We start from the raw sequence: 25,229 nt of genomic DNA on the forward strand, positions 1-25,229 counted from the left end.
CAGAATGTGATGTAGCCAGTACCTGTCCAACACCCTCGCTGCCCCCAAGTACTGGGAGGAGTGTGGCAGGAGAACTGGATGGCTGGGGACAGGGCTCGAGGGCCCCCTCTGCTGGTCAGAGGGTATCCGGGGGTGCTAAGCTGGCACACTGGCCACTCGCTGGGTGGGCAACCAGGATGGAGGGGCCAGAAGGTCAGGGTCTCACCGCAGGTTGCGACAGTCCACCATCCCCAGGACGGGGCTTACATGAAAGTCTCTGGGTGGGAGGGTGAGTATTAAACCCACTCTAAGGTTTTGGGTGAGAACGTTCTCAAAGTGCAGTGGCCTGCCCAGGCAACGGGATGAGTTTTTAATGTGAGGCAAAGTCAGTCCACAATACAAAAGTCTAAAAATCAGACCCACTTTTCCCACCTGGCACCCAGGGATTGGGGGGGTGGGGACAGTTGGGGGCTTCCTTTGCAGGCAGGAGATGGGGAGGAGCAGAGGAAGGCCAGAGAAGGGGGAGAGGGAACCAGGCCCTGGAGGCCCCGCTGGAGGGAGCTTGCTGCCCCTGCCCCTCTCTGGGAGCTGCCTGCCCCAGCGGCAGGACCGCACTGTGCGGCCCGGTGTGCGGCCAGCCCGCCCGGGTGTCTAGCCCTTGCAGGGTCAGGCACCAGCTCCATCACTTCTCCTTCTTCTCCAGCCCCTTCGATGTGGCCGCCTCTGTTCCCTCTCTGGTTTCTGTCACTGCTGCTGGATCCTTAGGATTTGACTCCTCATAACTGACCGGAAAAACAAGACAGAACAAGGACGACACACTTAGAGGAGGGAAGGGCAGAATCTTTGTGCCCACCTCCCACCATCGCAGGAAAACCCTGCGTACACATATCCTTGGCCCAGCACCTTCCAGGACTTGGCCCGGCCCCGCCGTGCGCCCTCCTCAGACCGGCTGCTGGTTCCACTTTCTCTGTGCCTGGTGGTGCCAAGAGGTGGCAGGGCAGCGGCAAATGGAGGAGAGGCTGGGCTTGTGCAGACCCATTTTAAGCTTCCTGGACCTCCCACTGGGGAAAGAGAGTGGGGAAAAATAGGGGCAGCCAGGATGAGGCTACAGGACAATGGCTGCCTCCCAGGGCACATAACAGGAGTGGGAAAACTCAGCCCCAGGGGCGCGGGCGGGCGGGCAGGGGGGCTGCTCTACTGACAAGTGGCAAGGTGCCGCTCTCGCAGGCAGACACCCTGGCTTAGCTCTTCCTTTGGGCTCCATTCACTGAGCAAGTGAGTTCATGCCAAAGATAATGCTCACATTTCCTCACCACATCAACCCTGTGAGGCAGGTATGTGCCCACTTCTATATGAACAAAGAGAGGTTCCGAAAGGGGAAAGTGAAGGTTATACACTTGCCCCAGGTTATGTATATACAGAGTGGTAACAGTGTCCACGGCTGTGTGACCAGGGCTGCTGACCCCACTCTCAGGTGAGCCCCACAGTACTGGTGAGGCCGCTGGGGTTCTGGGGCCCAGCTCCCCCGCCCCTCGACTGGGCACTGTGGCTGCCTGGTGGTGGTGGAGCTGCCTCTTGCCGCCTGCCCCGGCAATGCTCCCTGCCCCGTACACTGGAGCGGGGTTGTCTGCCCTACCTTGGGCCCCGGGGCAGTAGGGGGAAGTGGGCAGGTGGGCACCCGCTGGGTATTACATGGCGCTGGGATTCTGCGGGCGCCGGCGGCGAGGGCCAGCTAGCTTCTGCTGCATGGAGTCCGCCAGGCTGGCTGGGGAGCCCGAGACTGTGGGGAAGTGGGTGAGCCTCGGGGTGTGAGGCAGGATTTCCGCTGAGGACTCGTAGCTGTGTGAGAGACAGACAGAGACAGAAAAAAAGAGATGGAGAGGAAAAGACTAACGAGGACAGAGATTTCTCTTCCAGGGAGCAGAAGTGGGTCTTACTTTTATCTCTCTCTGCATTTTCGAACTCTGTGCAAAGAAGCCAGTGTTACTTGGAGGATAAAAAAGAAAAGATGCACCTATACAGGAACACACTCTGCAGAAGAACAGGGATGCCCTAGATGTATACGTATGTGTCCCAGGTGGCGCTGTGGTAAAGAACCTGCCTGCCAATGCAGGAGACATAAGCGACGTGGGTTCCATCTCTGGGTTGGGAAGATCCCTGGAGAAGGGAATGGCAACCCACTCCAGTATTCTTGCCTGGAGAATCCCATGGTCAGAGGAGCCTGGCGGGCTACAGTCCATGGGGTCACAAAGAGCCGGACACGACTGAGTGACTGAGCACACACGCAGATGTTCTGCTGCTGTGGAAACATCTCTCAGACACACCCTTGTGTGAAGAATCAGGACACAGAATGCCCCAAGAACGCCACCGCCTGCGTGAGGACGTGTACACACATACACGCTTTCAGGTGCAGACACCTCTGGATGTCCAGGGACGGGGCTGGCTGCGTGGGCGGCTGGGCTGTGAGGGGGTTGGTTGTCCCTCCTGCTATGGAATTTGGAACCACGTGAATGTGTTATCATTTAAAAAGTAAATGAATAAAAAAAGGAGAGTGCCACTAAAGGGAAAAGTAAAACCAAAGATAAGGTGGAGAATTAGGGAGCGAGATGGGCAGAAGAGAAGAGAGACTATTTGCTTTTTCACCTCAATCTAAAAACCTCCTGGGGGGGTGGGGGGCAGAAAGGTGGGGCACCCATGTGGGCAAACTTTTACAGAAACCATGCACCAAGTGGGTGAAGGCGGGCACCCTCTGTCCTGGCTAGGGAGGTCACCCCAAGTAGGTGCTGGGGGCTGAGGCTGGCTGAGAGCCGAGGGTGAGGGTAGGGACTGAGCTCAGGGCCCAGGTCCCATTCCTGCCCCCAGATCTGCCCCCTGGTTCACCCCCAGCCTTGCCTCCGAGTCCACAGAGCTTTGCCAGGTCAGGAGCCCTGGGCAGGCAGGTTGGGAGCCTAGGGCTCTGAGGCAGGGCAGGGAGGGCAGGGGCAGGCATGGGGGAAGGGTGAGTCACAGGCTCCCCTACAGGCAGCCAGGTGCACAGAAAGCTCTGGCAGGCACTCGAGGGACAACCTGGAGGCTAGGCAGGTGGAGCTGGTGGAAGGCCCCAGAGTGGGCAGCTTCAGCTGCAGCTGGCAGCTATTTCTGGGTCCCTGGCGGGTGGGGCTGGTGCTGCTGGGGTGTAGACACCTGTCAGAGTCACGCAGGCCTGGGGGTCAGGGTGGGGCTGATCACGGGTGTGGCAGGTGTGTGGACGGCCACAGAGAAGGGGTATGTGTGTGACTAAGATGGAGAGAAAGCAGCCGGCTCTGGGTTACAGCCACAGCGGCAACTGGACATAGACTGACGCTGGAGTTCTAACTGAGCATTTCCATCACACTAGCGTCCCCCTGCGGAGAAGGCAATGGCACCCCACTCCAGTACTCTTGCTTGGAAAATCCCATGGACGGAGGAGCCTGTTAGGCTGCAATCCATGGGGTCGCTAAGAGTCGGACATGACTGAGCAACTTCACCTTCACTTTTCACTTTCATGCACTGGAGAAGGAAATGGCAGCCCACTCCAGTGTTCTTGCCTGGAGAATCCCAGGGACGGGGGAGCTTGGTGGGCTGCCGTCTATGGGGTCGCACAGAGTCGGACACGACTTAAGTGACTTAGCATAGCATAGAGTCCCCTGTGTCACTCACGTGTGGCCACTGAGGCCGGGAGTGGGGAAAGACCTGCCTGAAGTCATATGGTGACAGGGTCGGGATGGGAACCCAGGGCTCCCGACAGTGGGGCAGCCTGCGGTGAGGAGTCTACACCAGCCAGTCCCCTTTCATGACTCAGCTGGCATCTGGTGTGGGGGCTGCTTTGAAAGCCCCAAGGCCGTTCCCACCCCTGGCTACTGGCCCACGGAAGGGTTCTGCTGGTGCCCACAGGCACCCACGTGCTGATACAAAGGGCAAGGCTGGTGGCGTGAACAGTGTTCCCCCGGAGGCACGTACCCACAGCCCTCACAGGCTCCGCCAGCTGCCTGCAGTGCTAGGCAGACCCCTGCTCCCTGCTCCCTGCCCCCTCTTACCTGAACATTTCGGTCACTTCTCCCTTGGCCAGTGCCACCAGGACAGGAAAGCCGATACATGCAGGGACCAGGTACAGGAGGGCAGGCTGTGAGAGGACAAAGGCTGGTGAGGCAATGCTGGGCAGGGCACCCACTCAGGGCCGGGCCCATCACCCCAACTCTCTTCTGGGTGTGACTGAGGGACAGGTTCACGAAGCAAGTCAGTGGCTGTGCCTGCACTGGGGCTCCTGACTTCCCTGGGAGAAGCAGCAAGAAGCCCAAAGAAACTCAAGTACGCAGGGCTTTCAGGGTGCCTTGGAGTCTGGCTGGCAGCATCCCAACTGCCCAGGACACCAGGTTCCTGGTGAGTTGGTCCTACTCCCAGAGACCCTGACTGCCTAGGTCTGGGGCTGAAACTCTGCACTTTTAAAGACACTCCAGGAGATGCTGTTATAATGACAACGATGATGACATAGCTGCTATGCATGGAGCACCTGCTGTGTCCTGGGATCAAGGTCACCCAGCTGGTCAGGGCCCAGAGCCTGTGAGGAGACTCCTGGTGAAGCTGGGTTTGGAAGACAGGACAATTAAACCGGCCGGCACTGTTCCCGGAGAACCTACTATGTGCCCTGAACACAGGCTCTGGCGAGTACTTCAGTCCACCTCCATACCCCCATGACCCTCCTCCTTCTGTACAAGCGGAAGGCTCATGCTTTGGGAGTAGGGAGTGGACAGCTCAGGCCTTGGAGAGCCTAAGTGGTAAACTGGGGGTTGAACTCGGGTACCCCTAGACTCCAAAGCCATTCTTCTGCTCACAGTGTCTGAAAGCTGGACCTCACGCTACTGCTCAGCCTTCCAAGGCCCCTACTGCTCCCAGTGGCCTGACGTCCTCAGGAGATGTGACCCTTGTTTCCCTCTCCAACCTCACCCGCCCTGCCCTGCTCTGGCCACATTGGTCTCGTTTCGGTCCTCTTTGTCACCTGCAGCCACAGGATCTCGGCACGTGCCATTTCTAGGATGTTCTTCCCATCTGTGCCTACTTTCCTTCTCCTTCAGACTTCAGCTCAGCAGTCACTTCTGTGGGGAAGCCTTCGCTCACACTGAGTCAGGCCCTCTTGCTGCATACTCAGGGCCCCTGCAATTCTTCACGGCATTCTCCAGCAACTTGGAATGAAACATCCCTGGGCCGTTACAGGCTGGAGATTCTCTCCTGTTAGGCTGTTAACTCTGCGAGGGCAGGCTCCACAGCTGTCTTGTTCACTGCTGTCTTCCTACTACTCGGAAGAGGGCCTGGTGAATACTAAGCCAATGGCTCCCTCACAAAATTCAGAGGGTGCCCTGGAGATGACTTGGGTGAGAGTGAAGGAGACATTGTTCCTAAAGCCAAGCCAGCCCCTGGCTAGAGGATAGGGCTCCACAGTCCCCGAAAGCTGACCATTTTCAGACTCTTGCCATGGATGCCACTTCAGACAGATTAACCTTGAGCCTAATTACACCCTGAGCATTTGGATCTGAGTTTTACAGATGATGCTACTGAGGTTCAGACAGAAGGAAATGACCTGCCTGCAGTCACACAGGGTGTGTAAGTGGCTGAGTTGGGATTTAAACTCAGGCAGCTGAGCTTCTTCCCCTGCATCAAGTCTTTGCTATGAGACCGGCTTTGGGCCAGGAATGACAGAAATCACGATAAAAGCCTGCATCAGGACTCAAGATGGGCAGCCAAAGCAGTACTCAGGGAAAAGTTTATAACTCTAAGTGCATTTATGAGAAGACGAGAAATAAACAATGCAAGTTTTCAAATCAGGAAGCCCCAAAGGAGGAGGAAAAGAATGAAGGCAAAACAAAAATTAATGAAATAAAACAAATACAAACTTAATACAATTTAATTTCTGAAAAGCAGAACACTTAAGAGATGATGAAATTGAGGTAAGAGGAGGAAAAAGGATCTTCCCTAAATCACATAGTTGGTCAGGATACAGACACGGATTCCTTGTCACTTAAGTCCAGTGTCTTCTTCATCAAGGCCAGGCTGGGCAAAATAGAGGGCTTCCTGGGGGAAGGTGGGTAGATATTTGGCCCCACCAAGGTCTTCCTCACCTAAGAGCCAACAGCAATTGAGGTGCTCCTTTGGGAAGAAGTGTTTGCTTAGTATCAGAGGGATACAAACCTGTTCTTTTCTTTCCTCTCAAGGCACCAGGGAACCTCTCCAAAGAAATTCAGTGCTAAGGAGAGGATGGGGTGTACAGCTTAGGGCAGTGAGCTGGGGGTCAGGACTCCTGGGTCTCCATCAGGCCTCAGCTTGCTCTGTGACCATAGATACGCCGTTTTCCTGTCTGGGCTTCCCTCTCCGCCTGTACAGTGAGGGCACCTGATGATCATTAAGGACCTTTCTTTGGAGGTTGCTAGTCCTGGCTTGGGGTATATTTTTGATAGAGGTTAAAAGACACATAGGCAGGGGTCACACCCTCCCTAGGGAACTGCTGGCATAGGGACTGCCTATGTCTTGGTGAGGGAGGAGGAGCTCAAAGAACAGGTTCCCCTTGTGTCCAGATCCCACCTCAATGAAGATTTTCAGGGAGATACCCATGTGGATGATCAGAGAGAATAGGTGGGCTGCTGCTAGGCAGTAGGGTCGGCTTGTGGTCAGGAGTCTAGGGCTCCAGCCAGGGCCAAGCTTGACTTGCTGTGTCACATAGGGAAGGCTCCTTTTCTCTCATGTAGAGGACCACCTCTCTTACCTCTGCCCCCAGCCTGTGTGAGAGCTCCCAATGGAGCCTTCTCTGAGTCTAAGGCAGAAGGCAAGCCTGCCACCTGGTGGCCACCTAGGGGATAGCTCTGGGCTTGGAATCTGCTGGTGCTGACAGCTGGAGAAGACACCTCCCAAGACAAGGCCCAAGTACTCCTTCCTTGCCAAGTGCATGTCCCTCTCAGCTTGCACAGCTCCTGAGGTCATCTGGAGCAGATGTGAAAGAAAGGGGCTTCCTCACTGGTTCTTGGTTTCTCTACTGATGAGGACCTTGAACTTTCTGTATAGTGTTAGTATCAATTTCACAGTGTCTGTAAGGACTCAATGAGTTAATGAGCGAAAGGGTTTAGCACAGTGCCTGGCAAACTAACAGACTGACTGGGTCAGCAGCCTTTGTGATTAACTCAAAGGTGGCTTCTCTGTGGCCGGTGCCCAAGGAAGGGAGAAAGGAGGAGGAGGGGGGAGGATGGAGGGAGCACAGCAATACCAATTGGGTCAGACGTGGATCTGAGCACTTCACTTACATTAACTTATTTCACTCTCAAATAACCCCAAGGTGGCTACTACTATTTATCCTCATTTTCTGTTTTCATGAATCAATAAGGAGTCCTAAGTGTAACTTCAGACAGTAGAGCCTGGATGGCCACCAGGGCTCTCTTAGACTCCACTCCACACGGCCTTTCCCATGGCGGGGGGTTCATAACCTGGGCTTGGTCTTCGTGTGACACAGGTTTGAATTCTGGGTCCATCACACTTTCCACGGAGCACCTGAACTGCAGCTCCTCATCTGTTCACAGAACCCTCACGAAGCACCGAGCAGAGCCTGGCACAAAGGAAGTACTCTGATTCCCAGCAGAGAGCAACCCTGTCTGCTGGCTTTCCCCTCCCCGACTCCTCCTCTCCAGGCCACACTGACAGCTCCTGGCCTGGTCCACCTGGCAGCTCAGCACCCATCTAGGAGAAGGCAGAGCCTGGCTGGCCTGGGGGGTGATGGGAGGGAGATCCTGACATCCTATCACTTGCCTGGGGGGCAGGCAATGGGCTGAGACCACAACACACACCCACCCGATTCCGTTCTTCTGTCTGCCACCGCTACCGAGGCTGAGAAGCCACAGCTGGGGCCACGCAACACTGATCTGGCCCAGATGTGGGCAAAAATCTGCTGAGAGGGCTCAGGGAAAGGTTTTGCCTTCCTTGAACGTCACAGGCTCGGCTGGCAGCCTTCCTCCTCCCACTTCTCACCACTAGCGTGCATGTACTACCTGAAGCCAGGCTGTCATCTTGCACCAACTATGGGTGAAAGCCCGAGAGAATCACAGACACGGCCGCTCTGCACCCCTGGGTCGCCTGCACGTGTGACACGGGAGTCCTGGTCACCTGCAGTGAAAGCACGCCCTGTACACCGAGGACAGTCATGCTCACCTGGGCGTGCTTGAAGATGTGCATGATGAAAATGGTAAGGCCCAGGCCGAAGATGTAGGCTGCAAAGCTGGTGTAGAAGTAGGTGTGGGTGTTCTTCTTCAAGCTTCAGCGATGGCATGGGGTAGAGAGAGAGAGTGAGACACAAGCACTGCAGAGCCACATGCCCTCTCAGGAGAGGAGCTGGGGAGACCCTGGAAGCTGTGTGGGGCTAAGGTTATGGGCTGTGGGGTGTGGAGACGGGCGTGCACTCTGGTTCTGCCCCATCTAAGCGTCTCTGGACCAATCCCTTTCCTTCTCTCAGCCTCAGTTTAATCATCTGCAAAACAGGAATGCCACGCGCCATCTCCCTGATGGTTGCTGAATATCAAATGCTATAATCGAGAACAGTGGCTATGAAGCTCAGGTCAGCATAAAAATCACCCGGACAGCATATTAAAAAATAAAGAACTGTGTGGGAGTTCCGTGGTGGCCTAGTGGTTAGGATTCCAGGCTTTCAATGCCATGGCCTGGGTTCAACCCCTGGTCAAGGAACTGATATCCCACAAGCTGAGCAGTGTGGTCCAAAAAAAAAACCAAAACAAAAAACAAAACCACAGAACCAAAAACCCCTCAAAACAGAACAGAGTGCTAGGTCTAGTTCCCAGGGAGTCTAATCTAATGAGTATGGGGATCTGCATTTTGGCATTTGTGTGTTTTATAACTTTATTTTTGGCTTTTTAAAAATGTGTAGCTGATTTATAATATCATATTAGTTTCAGGTGTATAATGCTGTGATTCAGATATACATATATTTTTCAGATTCTCTTCCCTTATAGGTGATTACAAAGTATTAAGTACAGTTCCTTGTGCTAAAGAATAGGTCCTTGCTGGTTTGGGGCTCATGTTTTGAGGAACTAAGATGGAGAAACTGTAAAGTTAAGTTCTTACTTTTAAGTGCAGTGGAGCTAATAGTTCAGTAACCCATCATGGATACTAAAAAGATGTTGATTACGAGGATAAAAGGCCAGTGGCGTCCTGGGGAATTCGCCTAAAATCAGCTTCAGAAGAGCTGACCCACAAGCATCCTGGCATTGCCATCACTTGCTGCCCTTTCACGAAGCCAGCTCAGGACCTTTGTGTGTGTCTAGCAACATCTGTGGAACGAAGGGGGGCCGACTCCTTTCCCTTTGCCCTGGCGGCTTCTGAGCTGGGAGCCGCAGTCCACTGAAAACAGTCCTGCTGTGCAGCCTGGAGTACAAGAGACTCCCTTTGGGAATGGTGCAGATTCTGGAACAAGCTCCCAAGGACCTGCAGGACAAGGATTCTTCCTTGGAGGGTGCAGCCAGCTGAACCTGGTTCTCTAGCAAATGGCCTGGAGACTCCTATAGGTTTCTCTTTGCATGACCTCTGAAAACCTAGCAGTAGAGCAGCCAGCACAGCACAGACATGTTTCTACTCAGAGGCCGGCCAGGTCTCTTCCAAAGGCTTCACAGTGGCCCTGTGCAAACAACCCAGAGTGATGTGAGCAGGGGAAAAGTTCAGTTCTGCATGCAGCCTGGACTTCCATGATGCTGGCAATGGGTTTCTCACTACCACTTTCAACATTATTACTGTTTTTGCAACTACCGGACATAAGGAGATGAAGAAATAGTCTATAAACCAGCTCAAAATTAAGCATATACATGCAGAAAGCTCTCCTCTAGGAAGACTGGGCGCCACCTGCTGGTGGCAGGCCCCGCTTTGCCCAGGTGCATTCACCCACCTGAAAAGGCGCAACCTTTTCTGAGTTTCAAGTGGTGGCTCAGCTTGGCCCCCTTCCCTCTCCCTTGTGCTCACTTTCTACAAGGGACTGGAGAATGTCTGAGTAAGGAGAGGGTGGGTAACAGCGAGAGCAGCTGGGATACGGAGACCTGACCCGTGGCTGATAAAAGTTGGTGGCAATGAGGGCTGCACCTGCTGCTGGATGCCCTGGGAGCCACCGAGGCCAGCCAGTCTCAGCGCTCCCTCCACATCGTCCCCGTCAGCCCCAGGCAGGAGCGACCACTAACTTCAGGATGAGAAACCTTGCCTGGAAAGGTCAGTTTCCTTGCCAAGACCACTCAGTGAGAAAGCACTATGGGTGCCACCAGGACCTTCTGGGATTCCTTCTCAGCCTATGAGTCCCACCTTCCCCACCCTCTCCAGGCTCTCTGGGCACTTAGAATCTCAGAATGTACAATGCAGATAAAATCAGAATTGTTCAGGCTGCTGTTGGGTGGAGGGTCTGTGACCTGAGTTACCCTCTTTGGGCTCCTCCAAATGGAGGAACCCCAGAGAATCTCCTGCCTGGGTCGGGGAGGGCCTCACTTGTAGAACCTGAGGACTAGGGTTCCTAAGTGGCTTACCTGATGTCAAAACGCAGCAGCAAGGCAATGAAGATTCCTGCGGGGAGAAAACCAGGGTTGGATGGAGATAGGGAAGAAGCATACAACTGACAGCTGGGTCCCCAGCCTGCCGTTCTCAGCCACAGAGCAATCATCAGGGAACAAAGTGTGGCTGAGACTGCCAACTGCCAGCAGAAATCCTGTTTCTCTACCTTCAGTCCACCTGGAACAATGGGGGAGCCTCACTGGAAGAGGGAGGAAGTGGCAGAACTGTTCCAGGTGGACTGTTTTGGCCTGGGACCACACTGACCGGCACCTCACAGCACCGTTTGCTGTACCACCTGGGGCGCAACCAAACATTTACAGGATGCCTAGGCACTAGGTGCTGTAGGCAACACAGTGGGAGGCAAAACCTGGGGCGGGGCATGCTGACCAAATGTGAACAAAGACCAGTGTGAGACTGAACTGTGAAAGGGTGCTCCTGTGTCATGGCAAGGTCTATCATGGGATAAGACCCAGGCTGGGGGTGCTGGGTGGGGAGGAAAGAGGGATTTTTTGAGGAAGTGACACTTGCCAGGGAGAGGGAAGACCATGTGCAAAGGTCTTGAGGAAACAGAGCTCAGGAAGTGTGGCAGGACAGGCTGCAGCCCAGAGTAGGAGATGCTGGGGACCGGATCTGCCAGGCAGGGCCCCGTGGGGGCGAGAAGAGTTGGGTCTTTATTCTAGGAGTAAGGGGACACTTCTGGAAGTGTTCTAAGTGGGAGAATAACACAAAAGATTTCGAAAAAGACCCATGTGGCAGCTGCTTGGTGGGTGGGAGAGCGCAGAAGCAGACACTAGGAGGCTCTGCATGAGCTCAGGTGGGGACAGTAAACTCTGTCCACCCACTGCACTCCTATTTGCACTTTGAAATCTGGCCTGGTCATCCCCAGAAACCTGAGTCCCTGAGACACAGCCACCCAGTCCAGCCTCGGTATGTTGCACACACATGGCCATCCCTGTGTCTCTCCCTGACTTGTCTTTGGGCTCAGACACAGCAGGGCTGAACCTCATTTGGTTGAGAGCAAGCTCTTAGGAACCAAACATCCTATGCTGATGAGAAGCACCGATGGGCAACATGTGATTCATTTCAAAGAAGAAAATGATTTAGTTCCCAGTGAAGACTACAGCTGGGAGCTGGTGGGTGGTGAGAACAGACAAATGCTGCCTTTCTGGAAACAAAACTAGGAATTCAGTGGCCCCTGGCAGCTGAATTCTACAACTGCTCTTCAACTAATCCACGGGTCAGAGCTCACAAGAGCTTCTTCTACTCATAATACTGCATTTGATCCTTAAAATAACACCCCGCAACCTATTCTTCCCTCAAGATTATCCCTGAGGCTCTGAGAGGATGCAATAAGTCACACCAACTGTGACTGTTGGAAGACTTCCGATACATACAGGGATTTGTGGATATGCAGAGATGTCCCGTGCAGGCCTGGAGCCCAGAACCACCCAACAAGGACGCTTGGGGAAGTCTGTGGGTGCCTGGGACAGACCCTGCTCTGCAGGGCAAACCAAACGCATTTCTTCATCCCTGACGGGGCTTCTTCCCTGCCTCCCAGCACCACAAGCTATGGGAACACCTGGATTCAAGACCATGCATGACCTCTTAGGCAAGTCTCTCTTAACCTGTTTCTTCATCAGCAAAATGGAAATACTCTCTACCTCATTGGGCTGCTAAAAGTAGCAAAGATAATATATAAAAAAACACTGAGCATACTGCTTGGCAAACAACAGGTGCTTGACAAATGATGGCTCCAGGATCATGATCTTACTATTGTTGTTTCTGTCATAAAAGCAGTTTTGACAATATCACCTTTCTTTGCAGTCAGATAGACCTGGTCTGAGTCCTGGACCTCTTGCCGGCTAGTGTGTGAATTTACGTTAAGTCCCTTCACCTCTGAGCCTCAGGTTGCTCACTGCTATGAGAGAGAAAGCCTCTGCTTCACCACCATACGTACCATAAAAGGGAAGTGTCACACAGAAGTGCCTGTACACTCCCGCTCACTAGCAGGATGGCTATTACTTCCTACACTGGAAAACAAACTGGCTTTTAATTTGTTCCAAGCTTTCTTCTTTTAAGCAAACACCAGGGGTGCTTCTAACCCTCTGACCCCGAGCCTCTGTGACTAGGGAATGAGATTGTGCAGCACCTCTGTCACCGGGCCTAGGTCTTGCAGGCACACAGCATCCAAGTCTCAGCCATTTCAGCTGCCCTGAAAGAGGCAGCTCAGCTTTGCTCAGAGTTTCTTGACCGGCAGTTTGGGCTGCAGGCCCCCAGGATGTGTGCCCATGCTCAGGCCCATACACAGGCGTACCTGTGCCCATATCCACAGGCGTGCTGACTAGCATCCACACACATAAAATGGACCCGAAGGCCAGGTCATGTGGTCAGGCAGGTGTAGGCCACTGGTCCCTCTGCTAAAACTGCAGACACAGGAGCACAGCTGTGTGCCCTGTGTCCACGCACAGTGCGTGCCCTCCCTGGTGCCCTCCCAGCACTGGGGAGGGGGGCCAAGGAGACTGCGGCAGTTCTAGCACACCCGTGTCACCTGTAAACGCTGGGAAGGGTGTGTGTACGTGCAAGTGTGAGGGCTCAGATGCCTTTAAGACTGCCATTGGATGTGCTTATATTTCAATCTGTCATATACATTTATTTCTGCAGCTCTCAAGTAATGTCTGTTCACCCAGCCAAGCTCCATGAGGGCAGTCTTGCTCACCACCATTCCTCCCGAGGGTCCAGCCCACGTTGGTGCTCCATGTGTGCTGAGGTGGATCCCCTTCACCAAACCCTGGGCAGATGGTGATGGGGGAATCACACAGCCTAACCCTTCCTTCTTCCCTCTCCTGGTGAGTGAGGCTGTGTTTCACAGGACGACTCCTTCTCCATGGAATCCCCTTCCACCCCCTGCACTTTGGCCCCTGCCCTGGCCCCGTCACCTGGAATGACGATGTCTCCGAGTCCCAGCATGGCAAAGTTGTCCGCTTCCAGGCCCTTCTCCAGCAGGTCCTGGGGAAACACCACTGGAGGGGGAGGCAGGGATGTGAGGAGCTGGTGAGAGCCAGCTCATGCACTCCTAGCCTCCACCTCTGGTGTATGGAACTTACACACTTGCATTGCTGGGTGGGAGGATGGGAATGGGGAGTCAAGAGGATGCTGATGGGCTGAAGGGGGGTGTGTCCATCTGGAATCACAGCTAGTTAGAGCAGGAAGAATCTAGAATCATCTAGGCTAAAGGTTTAATGCCTTTACTGAGCTGTAACTCACATGTCATACAATTTCAATGCCTTTTAATAGCCAGAACTCTTTGGTTAAATGGGACTGACCCCAAAGCCTAGCATATAAAAGATGAAAGAGACCACACAGTGCTGGCATCTAATAGGCTTTCCATCTCACCACAGGACATGTGGACAGACCCTTGTTCTGAAGAAGGAAGAGCTTGGGCTACAGGCTTTCTGTATCTGTTGATGAGGAGGAGGCTGCTGTTGCTAAGTCGCTTCAGTCGAGGAGGAGGCTACATACCTACAAATCCCTTGCTTATAGCCCCTTACTCAGAAATCCTGCTGGCCAACTTGTTTGGATAAATACAGATTGAGGAAAATGCCTCCCTGTATGTCCAGTTATGGCAAGGGGCAGCTGTAACTGGATTTCACCCAGACAGCCTTGGAGCACAAGTTCACCAGTTATGTGTGGGCTTCAGGGTCAGACTGTGTGGGTCTGAATCCTGGCTCTGCTGTGTGACTTTGCACAGTTCACTTAACTACTCTGGGCCTTAATTGTCTCACCTGTAAAATGGGTATAACAACCGAACTGACCCTATAGCGTTGTGATGAAGATTAGGTTATTTGAACACACTGTTAACTTTAACTGTTACATCTTTACTAACCCAATCCTGCTTCTGTGTGAGGCTGCCCTCCCAGGTGATGAATCAAGCGTGGTATAAGGCTAAGACAGTCAGGACAATCTGGTCTCCGAATTCCTGACTTCCCTTCAGCTAGGGGTGGTCATGTGACCCAGCTCTGGCCAATGGCATATAAACAGAGGTAAAACGGGTGGGTTCTGGGCCAAGATTGTGCTTCCCTAATGATCGTACAGAGTCCTTCCCTGTCCACTTCTTCCTGCCTTGAATACACAGTCACAGCGATTTACAGCTCTCCTTGTCTGAACCTCCTAAACCTGCTATCATTCAATCCTGAGTGGCAGATCTGGAAACCAGGGCCTACAGAGGTGAAGTCTCCCCACTGAGGCCACACAGCCAGCACGTATCAGATATGGGATTCAAATCCAGACTTTCTGACTTCACTAACTGTCCACTTAACCACTCTGCTAGACTACTCCTAGCAGTAGAGGGCAACAAGCTTTCTCCCTAAGACAAAATCCCCAATTCCAAACACCAGAAACCAGAGGGGACTGTCATTTCCCTGTCCAGTCTTCCAATGGCTCATTCACTGCCCACTGGGCAGCAGCCGGGCTCCCTGACACGCCATCCTCGGCTTCCTCAACTCTGGCCTCTTTTCCGCTGCTCCCTTAAAGTCACCATGCTCCCTCTCCGGTTCTCTGCTCCTTCCATGCATTCTTCGCTTGCAGCGCTGGCCTGAAGCTGTTCTCTTTCAAATGCCCCTACTGCCCCTTCACGCTTGCTAAACGCATATGCATTCTTTGGGACCCAGGAAAGCTTTCCTGACCTGTTGGCTGGGTTCATCCATCACAGCATGTGAGGCACAGTTGCTCTTCTGGCTTGGCCAGCATCTGTTCTCTTGCTCTGCTCGACTGCCCTCACCTTACATCCTTGGTTCTGGGAGGCTGCCAACTCAAAACACTGCCCCCAAGCACTGGAGAAGGCGGTGACCCTGTCCTCTGCACCACTCCCAATGGGAGAACCTAGTTCCTGGGCCCGGAGAGGCCCCATGGGTTCATCCAAGCCAAAGCTGGGAGGAACTTTCCTCTGGGGTCACTGAGCCGCGACCCTGTGCAGCATCTAGGAGCAGCTATGTGACCGTGAGCCTCTCTCCGGCTCACGGAGAGGACCCATGTGCAGCTGTGGAGTCAGACATGAGGAGCGCAGCTGTTGCTTGGCTCTCGGGGCCGGCTCCACCCTGGCTGCCCAACAGGATCCCCGTTCCTCCTTCCATCATGTCTGATGGATTCCGTCCTCCTCTTTGGGTCTCGCGATGCCAGGGAGTGATTCTTGATAGTCTAAGGCTTAAACCCCAAGCTCATCATGCTTTTCTCATCCCCCTCTGATGAGGAACAATGAACTTGGGCCTGTGACCCGATTCTGGCCTGTGAAATATGAGAGAGGCTGCAGGGAGAATTCAGGAAAACACATCCCTCTGTGATGAAAGGGAGACATAAAGTTCCCCTTTTCTGCCCCTGAACATGCTGAGAATGGTGGGGTGGAGGGCTGAGGTGACCCTGGCTCTTGGCGATGCCACTGATGGTCATAAACCCAACTCTAGATGCTCTGCCACAGGGCTTGTTGCTGAGTGAAATGACAACATTTCCACATTACAGAGGTCTGTAGGTGAGGTTTCTAATATTTCTAACAATGGATACGCTGAAGAACACAACCAGGGAAGTGTGAGAGGAGTGGGGCAGACAACACCTGCTGGTTATGTGTTACAGGGATCCAGGGAGGGGGCTCCAGGCCTTGATGTGGGGGTGTCCTCCTCTGGAGGCCCCGCCTGCCTTGCCACAGGCTGTTTTAGACACCGCTCTCTATGACCAGGTGGCCAGAGGATGGCTGTGTGGGAACACAGCTGAGAAATCAAAGAGGAGAAGGAAACCAGGCCCTAGACAGCAGGGAACTTGGAGAAGGAATGGCTGAGGGAGGGTTTAGCTGACTCAGGGACCACGCGGGGACGGGCCGCCAGGTGGGCGTCACTTACATTTTATTGGCGCCTCAAAGGACTTGGCCACTGTCACCATCACATTGGTGCCAAACACCTAAAAGGAGAAGAGAGGAGTCTGGCGGGAAGTGCGTGCAGATGGGAAGGAATGGCTGTGCGTGGCTTTTCAAGGAGGGGCTGCCTGCGATGGGCGGGAGAGAGACAGGGAGCCAAGAAGGGTTCCAGAGCAGATGTAAAGTTGAGATGAGGCAGCCACTGACATGGCTAAACGGACACTTCCTAGGGTTCCTTGTCTGGACAGCAATGAGGGGCAATTCCAAGGAGTTAGGAAAGGATCTCTGATGCCCTGGCTGGGCATCCTGTCAGGTCAGGGCTCTGTCCTTCCCAAGAGAGGAAGTCCTCCAGCACCACTCATTCAGGGGTGCCTCTCAGCAAGGGTGGCAGGTCCCTTAGCCCAGCGCACAGTCTCCGTCCTCACGGTCAGTGTCTTGCTCAATAGTGTCCACTCATCTGCTTTAACCACCCCTGCCTCAGCTGTTCTGAGCCTCAACTTGCTTGCTGGAGAGACATGGGATAAGCAATCCCCTGCCGGGCTCACTGTGCGGGAGAGAGGACGGCTGGCAGGCACAGGGCAAAGAAAGGTGAGCTCTCGGCGAGCGGGGGTGGGACTCTGCTCTGTCATCTACTTCACAGCCGAGGGCACTGCCCCAGAAAGGACCTGATCCGGGGCCTTACCTGCAGGTCAAGGTGGCTGCCCTCCACCGGACCTCCTGAGCATCCCTGCCCGACTCACCCAGAAGATGTCGTAGATGAAGAGTCCGCCCAGCAGGATGCAGCCGGTGCTGACGTTGTTCAGGTGCAGGAGCTCCACCCCGTTAAGGGAGAAGGCCAGGCCAAAGAGGTTGTTGGCAATCCAGTGCTGGGGGAAGGCGAGAGTTAGGCCACCTCACCAGTCACCACCTTGCCCCTCCAGCACTCCACCACCCCCCGCAACTGCCTAGGCCCTGGCTACTCACTTTCCTCAGCAGGTACCAGACGCCAACGATGCTGCTCAGGCCCAGGCACACCAGGTCCTTGGTGTCAAACTCATAATTGATGATCTCTGGGCAGAGAGGCCGGGTAAGTCCACTCCCCGGGGCGGGGCTGCCCCTCCCACCTGTCAGCCCCTGGACGGAGGAGGGCATGGCTGTGGGCTCCGTCAGAGACCCACAGGCTGGGGGTGCTCACTGGAGCCCTCCCCAACCCCAGACCCTCCAATTTCCTAGAGGAGGGAATGGAGGCCCAGAGGGAACCCAGGCCTGACGCAGGGTCAGTGGGAGGTGGTCCACGGTGCTGGAAGCCCACGCTCTGCACTAGCAGCTGGACAGCCAGCTGGGGAGGCAGCTCCCTCTTCGAGTTTTAGTTTCCTCATCTGTAACAAGGGGATCACAGGGCTTCCCTGGTGGTCCAGGGGTTAAGACTCCACCTTTCCACTGCAGGGGGCGTGGGTTTGATCCCTCGTTGGGGAAGGTTCACACGCCAAGAGGTGTGACCAAAGAAATAAACACAAAACAAAAAAATGGGGGTCACAGCACCTCCCTGATAAGACTGCCATGGGGAGCAAGTGAGGTGGTCCTTACAAAGCACTCAGCACAGAGCCTGCATACAGTGGGTGCTCAACCAATGCTGACTGCACTGAGCCCAAGGCCCTTCCAAGGTCCTAGTTCATTCAGGAATCCTTCTACTCTGCCGCCAAAGGAGTCAAGAAGGTTGCTGGTAGCCCTGTGTCACCAGCAGGGGAGGAAGCAGGTGAGAGAGAGAGGCCTGGAGAGGCGGCAGGCGGGAGGCCCCGAGCCTGCTCTGTTGGGGAGCCTGTGGCAGACATCCTGACATTAGACCCCTTCTCCATCATCTCCGAGTGTCCTACTGAGGAGGCCCAGAGAGGTAGTGGAGCCTGCCCAGGGTCACAGAGCGCAGGCTTTCCTTTCAGATTCCAGATTGCAGTGGACTGCTGGTTGGCCCCAACCGTTGTTCTCCCCTCTGTGGTGACAATACCCTGATGGAAACGAGGCCAACTAGCTCTCAGCCACATTTTCCAGCTTCCCCTGCAGCTAAATGGGCCTGCAGAACAGCTGCCTCTCCGTCCTTTGGGACAGCCTGCGAAGCAATGGTGTGCTACCCTGGACCTGGTGACCCGAGTGCGGCAGAGCACAAGACAGGTGAAAACCCCCACGGTCACTGACTGGGCACAGATGCCTACAGATGTACAAAGGAATCACATAAAATCGCTGCTCTCCAGGGACAAGGCAGCGTGTGCTGGGCACATCCCCAACAAATGTGACATTCACAAACTCAGACTTGTACACCAAAGAGAAATACCTTCCACCTGTCCAAGCTGTTGATAATCCTGTTACAGCAGTAGAACCCACATCCTAACTCACTCACAGGGCCCAGGCTTTCCCCAATTCCCTGTGGCTTTCATTTTTTTCAAAAGCCATGGAACCTCCTTTTCAAATCATAGCTAGGGAAGTAATCACACTAAAAACAGACATGATAAAAATAGCTTCAGGAGCCAACTGTTTACTGTTTACTGAGCCAGGCGCTGTGCTGAACGCTTTCCACTCATCACTTACTCACAGTCCTAACAACTTGCTTATAAGGGAGGCACTACATTATGATGCTCATTTTACAGATGAAAAAAACAAAACAAAACCGAAAAAGCCCAACAAAACCCCCCAAAGCTCAGAGAGGTAACTGTGTGCACCCAGCGGCAGAGTGGGGATGTCATCCCAGAGCCCACCTTGCCCATCACTCGCTGTACCGGGGAGTCCCGGTATCGGAGAGACAAAGGGGAGGGGAGGGAGCGGGAAGAAACCCAAGGTACGGCCAAGGCAGGGCGTGGCGGCAGCACTGACCTTCCTTGTTCTCCCCAGAGCCCTGTGTGAACAGCAGCTGGTACTGTCGGTTTGGGAAGTTGGCTGGAAAAAACTTATTCATGAAAGGGCTGAAAGGAAAGACAAAGCAGGTTGGCAAACAGAGCCCTTGTGGGGGTCCCACAAGCCCAGACATCTGTTTACAAGCTGTTATCTCCCAACAACCTCACAGCTGCCCTGAGAGGTAGGTGTTATTGTGCCCATTGTAGAGATGTGAAAACAGAGGCCCTCAGAGGGCAAGTGACTGCCCAGGGTTACATGGGAAGTCAGTATCTTGAGCTGAGACCTGAACCTAGCCTCTTAGTTATTACCCAAGAAACACAAAAGAGGCAGACTTTCACATAAAACAGTTTTTAGGAGAGCAATGGATTCCAAAATCTGGTTTATCCACAATCTGTATGAGAGTCCCGTCAAGAATGCATATTCTGGCTTAAGCCTGCATAGGGTAAGTCCTGACTCTTCAAGGAGACCCGCTGAGTCTAGGCAGACAGCAGAGCTGAAATAAGGGGCCGACCAGTAGCCCGGTGAGATCTGACTCTTTAGAGTGAGAATGCCTGGGCCCATATTGCTGAGGCGGCTGGAAGGCCAGCAGCTGAGAGGGGCCCATTAACCACAAAACCACAAAACCCAGATAAACCACATCCTTGCCAGCTCCCTGCCCAGACAGAGGCAGTGGACCTAGCCTGGTCCACAGTAAAGCCATGATGCACAAACTGTGGGCAGACTCATAAGGGAAATGAGATGCATAGCCCTTTCTCCTGGGCTCAAGGCAGAGAGGTAGATGGTGAGGCGGCGTGAGTTTTGCTGTTGACTCTAGAAGCAAAAAGGTAAACCCTCTGCCCCAATTTCTCAGAAGTCTGTTTATTTCAAGCGCGATCCAGGTGTGCGCAGTGTGACAAATCAAAGCTGCAGTGTTCCTTTGCGTTCTGAGGCTACTGGAGACTTCCCATTAAAATGGCTATCTAATCACTCTTTCACAGGTAGCCTCTTGTGTGTGTGCTTGGAACTCAGTGACTCTTTGTGACCCTTTGGACTGTTGCCCCAGGCTCCTCTGTCCACGGGATTTTTCAGGCAAGAATACTGGAGTGGGTTGCCACTTCCTTCCCCAGGTGATCTTCCTGACTCAGGGATCAAACCCCCCCAAAAAAAACCCTTTTAAGTGTCTGAAACTACTTTAATGTGTTTTTTAAACCCTGCAAAAATATAGCACACTTTAGCAGTTAGCAGACCCGAAGCAAGCCTGAGTTGACTAGTATTCCTCTTGAGGGGATTTGTTTTGACCATTTCCTTTAATTATCAGTTTCCCAGAACACTTAGAGATGCTGGCAAGCAGCAATTCCTTCTAGATGATTCCTTAACTATTATATAAACTGTGCCAACACAGATAAAGCGCAAACAGTATAAGCTGAATTATTGTCACCTCTAATCTGAGTAATAACCATGCTGTCAGTTTTGTAATACAAATAAAAGGAATTAAACATGGGAAGAAAAAAGAACGCATATTCCTGGATTCCCTTCCAGATCTATTAAGTCAGATGACCTGATGGTCACCCCACTCCATGATTTGCCAGGCCTGGGATTTTTACAAACTCGGCTGGACTTGATAAGTGAGATGAATCACAGCCCCTTGGGCGAGAGCGGGCTCACATTCACTCCTTCCATGGGGCCTGTTTGTGGCTCAGGATGGGCTTGGCCTCGTCTATGGAAGCATTCTGATTACTCAGCATGGTCTACTTCCTGGCCTGGCAGGGAGCAGAGACTTTCTTTTCTGGATTGCCTTCAGAGCAGGAACAGAAAACCAGGGCTTTTGGCTCAGTCTGTGTCTGGATACTAAGCAGTATCATGGAGCAGACACAAACCGGGGTGGCCCAGCCCTGATGCCTGCTCTGCCACATGAGGCCCTGGGCTCACTTCAGTGGGTCAGTCTCTGCTGAATGTGGGGATAATACCACCTGATTCAAAGAGCTGCTGTGAAAGTAGGGGAGAGGGAGAAGTTTAGCCCAGCGTTAGATCCTCAACAGGGGTCATAAGTACTCAATGTCTATCATCGCAGGTGGTTGAACTTGAAAGCATTCAGCAACACCAGATCAGACTGATGACTGATGAGGCAAGCAAATCCACAATGGTGCTCCCAGCTAAAGGAAAATGGACCCAGGCCAAGGGGTACCCAGGGCACAGAGGTAAAGGCAGGGAAAAGGGAGCTCTCTAAGACCCTGGAGCTTGGAAGAAAATGTGGATTAAGAACTATCTCTGGGCCTTAAGTTTCCATTCGACACACAGCCAATCCCTTCCCGTCTACAGAGCTATGACATGAATGACGACAAGGCTTCGTGATTATGTAGACACGACTGATACAAGACGCAATTGGGAGTGGGTTTCCACAAACAGGCTCTGAGCAGGTGGGAGGCAGCAGCTGGGAGGGATGAGGCTGGAAGCCAGTTTCAGCTCAGTTCACTGAATCACGTTTCAGGAGCATGAAGCCAGAGGGTGTGTGTAGAAGCAGAGAGAAGGCCTGAGGCGCTAAGCTTAGGAGCCCTACAAGCAGAGAGAAAGGGGTTGAGAGCATGGACTCTGGAGCCAGGTTTCCTGGATTCAAATCCTGGCTCTGCCATTGAGCTGTGTGACCTTGGCAAAGTTACTTAACTGTTCCCTGCAACTGTCTCCTCATTTGGAACACTGTAACAATACCTTTCTCACTGGATCATTAAGAGGATTACATGAATGTTTGGCACCCTGTAAGCTTAACTGCAGCTTCAACTCCAAGTATGAAGTCTCTAGACAGATGTCTCTGTTATCCCAAGAAGAGGGGCTGCTGGATAATACAGAGCAAGAGACAAGCAACTGGCTGGTGTGAGCCTGCCTTAAGGGCAAGGGTCCCGAGAGGCAGCTGGTAAGCGCTCGCTGAACACCTCTGAATGCAGGTTTTTGTAGCAGGCAGAGACTCACTCCTTCCAGCCCTTGATGGCTCACGTCAAGCCTAAAGGTCACTGCTTTCTGCTGGGAAACCACATCCTGCTGCCCTTCTCCCCTGGGGGTGAAGGCAAAGGGCAAACTGGTGTGTGGCCTCTCCCTCCTGGGGTTGCAGATCGTGGTCTTAGGGACCTTATCCTCTAAAGGTCAGCAAGGTGGGATATGAGCTCAGAGGTGGTAAAAATAAGCTGCACGGTTCCCTTGGCAGGAAGGGTATTGGCACAGGCTTGAGACTTGGTGGCTGTAGAGGGTGAAGGCAGGCTGTGGGCCCTCACTTTGCTGTAACACTCCAGGCTGTGGTTTCTTCCCTGGGAGGCTCACGGCAGCTGGGGAAGTGGAAGGAATCCCACAAACACCGCGGCCTGGACTCCCTGGCTTGGGGCTCAGCCCCCACAGCCTCTCAGCAGACAGACCCCTGCTCTGGCTGTCCTCAGGAGACTACAGGCCCATAGGAGAGTGCGTGCCCAGGCCCCATCTTTAAGCTCTCTCATCTCCTTCATTTTTGCCAAAACTACAAAAAATACGTGGCTGCACAGTTAGACCCATGCTCAAAACCACTCTGCTCCTGAAGGCTGTGACGCTCTCTGAGCCTCAGTTTTCCTGTCTTGAACCTGCAGTCCTTATTTGGATCCTGAGGAAGGTCTATGTTTGGGGATACATACAAACAACTAACCAAAATTTTAACAATACTGTAGACTTCTAGGAGAAAATACTTAAGAAAACTCCATTCGATCAAAGGAAGGTAAACTTAATTCTTAGATCAACTATCTAAATAGCACAATTAAATTATGCCCTCCCCCTTTTCTGCTAAAATTATTTTTATCTGATTCAGTTCTTTTCCCTGTACATTTTATAGTAAGGCTTTCTTTAATCCCATTCATCCCAGTTTTTCAGTCTGTATCAATTTCTGTTTCAGAGGATAGCTTGGACCCTGAATGGTGAGTACCCCTTATGCCCACGGCCAGTCATCATTTTCACAAGGTCTTACCTTCCCAAGCCACACTGTGTGCTCTAAATCGTCTCAAGAAAATGACAGTCATTGACAAATTTTACCATGTGCAGTTTTAGTGGCTTCGGTTCTATTTTCTGCTGATAATTTCTATCAATAAAAATTATGAACTAGTTAAAACACAGACAACTCTTTCTTGGTTAATCCATGAGAAATTTTGGACAATGTTTCTCAGTTACTGTCCTAAAAGAAAAAAAGAAAGATCTGGGGTGTCAAAATGACACAGGTTCAAAACACCCTGCTGGGCAGTGGCTGGCGATCTCTCTTGCAGAACTGTTGAAATAAAGTGAAATAATCAACTCCTCAGCACCTGGTCAAACAAAATATATTTTTTCATGCTAAGGCAGTGGTTGGGCTGTGGTAAGGACTCTTGCAGATGCTGAGGAGGGTGGGATGTGCTAGAACTGGGGGCTCCTAACCAGCATGGGATTCCCTGGTAGGTCAGCTGGTAAAGAATCCGCCTGCAATGCAGCAGACCCTGGTTCGATTCCTGGGTTGGGAAGATCTACTGGAGAAGGGATAGGGTACCCACTCCAGTATTCTTGGGCTTCCCTGGTGCTCAGACAGTAAAGAATCCACCTGCAACGTGGGATCAAACCCAGGTCAGGAAGATGCCCTGGAGGAGGGCACAGCAACCCACTCCAGCATTCTGTCCTGGAGAATCCCCATGGACAGAGGAACCCGGTGGGCTACATTTCAGGGGTCGCAGAGCTGGACACAACTGAGTTACTGGAACAACCAGCATGGGAAATGACCTCCCTCACTTGGTCCACCAGGAGAGAAGAGGTCTGTTCACTGGGGAAGGGTGACTAGGTCTGCCACTATCTTGCTGGGCTCGTCAGTCTGGATCTCCAGAAGGACTGGGGGGCTGGGGTGTGGCCCTAGAACATGGCCTTGAGGGTGAAGGTGGGTGAAGTTGAAGACAACACTGACCTCAGTCCCACATGTCTGTGTGAACTCGAGCCAGTTGCTCTCACTCTCAGTGGAATCCGGACATACCCCCTTGCTCTGGGCATGTCACAGACATGCTCACTTGAACCTTCCCACGCCCTCCAAGGAGGTACTCCCCGTATCTCCATTTTACAGGCGAAGAAACTGATGCTCAGAGAGCTTGAGTAACTTGAGCCTTGGTTCCAGGTCTGACTGTCTCTTGGGCCCACATTCTTGACTCCCAGATCCTGCCTCAAGGAACCAGGCCAACTCCGCCCACTCCCAGGGCTTCCCTGAGGATCCCGCTCTTCCTCTCGGACTGCACCTACAATGTGCACAGACCTGGCTCCCGGCCCGGCCTCTCCCTCCTACGCCCTCTTCCAGGTTTCCTGCCCTTCGGAGCCGAGTTCAAGTTGCGTTCCTGCCTTCCCAGAACTTTTCCTGGTCTGCTGACCACGTCCGTGGTTGTCAGCCTGAGGCTGTACCTCTTCAAGGGGCCAGATGGAAGCAGGCTGGGGCTTGTGCAGTCACAGCCAGGGGATGGGCTGGGGACACCACTCCCATTGGGTAAGCAGCCCCACCTGAGGACTCCTGGTTTAGTTCCTTCAACCCCACTGAACTGACACAGCACGTGACGCTCTGAACAGGGTGGCAGTGAAAAGAGGATGGGCTCTGCGGCCACAGAAACTTAGATTTGAATCTTTGTTCTGCTGCTTATCAGCTGTATCATCCTAGCAAATTTCTTAACCTCTCTGAGCTTCAATTTCTGAATGTGTCATAAGATTAAAAGCAACAGATTACAATGATAACAACAATGGCTAACAGCTACTGAACACACCGAGCGTCAGATACTGTCCTAAAAGCTCTACATGACCAATGAGAAAGGTATCATCATTTTCCTTCACATTCAGGTAAGGAAATTGAGGACAGAGAGATTAAGTAACCTGCCCGAAGTCACAGGGCTATTAAGTGGCAGAGTCTGGATTCCAAGTC

General features: G+C 53.0%; 1 protein-coding gene across 10 annotated transcripts in view; it reads right to left on the reverse strand.

Moving 5' to 3' along the window:
• Positions 1-334: 334 nt before the first annotated feature.
• Positions 335-25,229, reverse strand: part of HM13 (histocompatibility minor 13) — a 38,844-nt gene continuing 13,949 nt past the window's right edge. Inside the window, exons 4-13 of one of the 10 annotated variants that reach the window (XM_044927761.2) lie at positions 19,310-19,398; positions 17,432-17,571; positions 17,209-17,334; positions 16,455-16,512; positions 13,506-13,589; positions 10,545-10,581; positions 8,182-8,284; positions 4,035-4,120; positions 1,672-1,818; positions 335-761 (exon numbers count right to left, since the gene is read on the reverse strand). In XM_044927761.2, coding sequence (XP_044783696.1) covers positions 662-761; positions 1,672-1,818; positions 4,035-4,120; positions 8,182-8,284; positions 10,545-10,581; positions 13,506-13,589; positions 16,455-16,512; positions 17,209-17,334; positions 17,432-17,571; positions 19,310-19,398 — 970 coding nt within the window. In that variant the 3' untranslated portion in view covers positions 335-661. The other 9 variants (XM_006060673.4, XR_006544472.2, XR_327727.4 and 6 more) reach the window with 9 other exon arrangements.

Source organism: Bubalus bubalis, chromosome 14 (assembly GCF_019923935.1).
Source record: "Bubalus bubalis isolate 160015118507 breed Murrah chromosome 14, NDDB_SH_1, whole genome shotgun sequence".
NCBI lineage: Eukaryota > Metazoa > Chordata > Mammalia > Artiodactyla > Bovidae > Bubalus > Bubalus bubalis.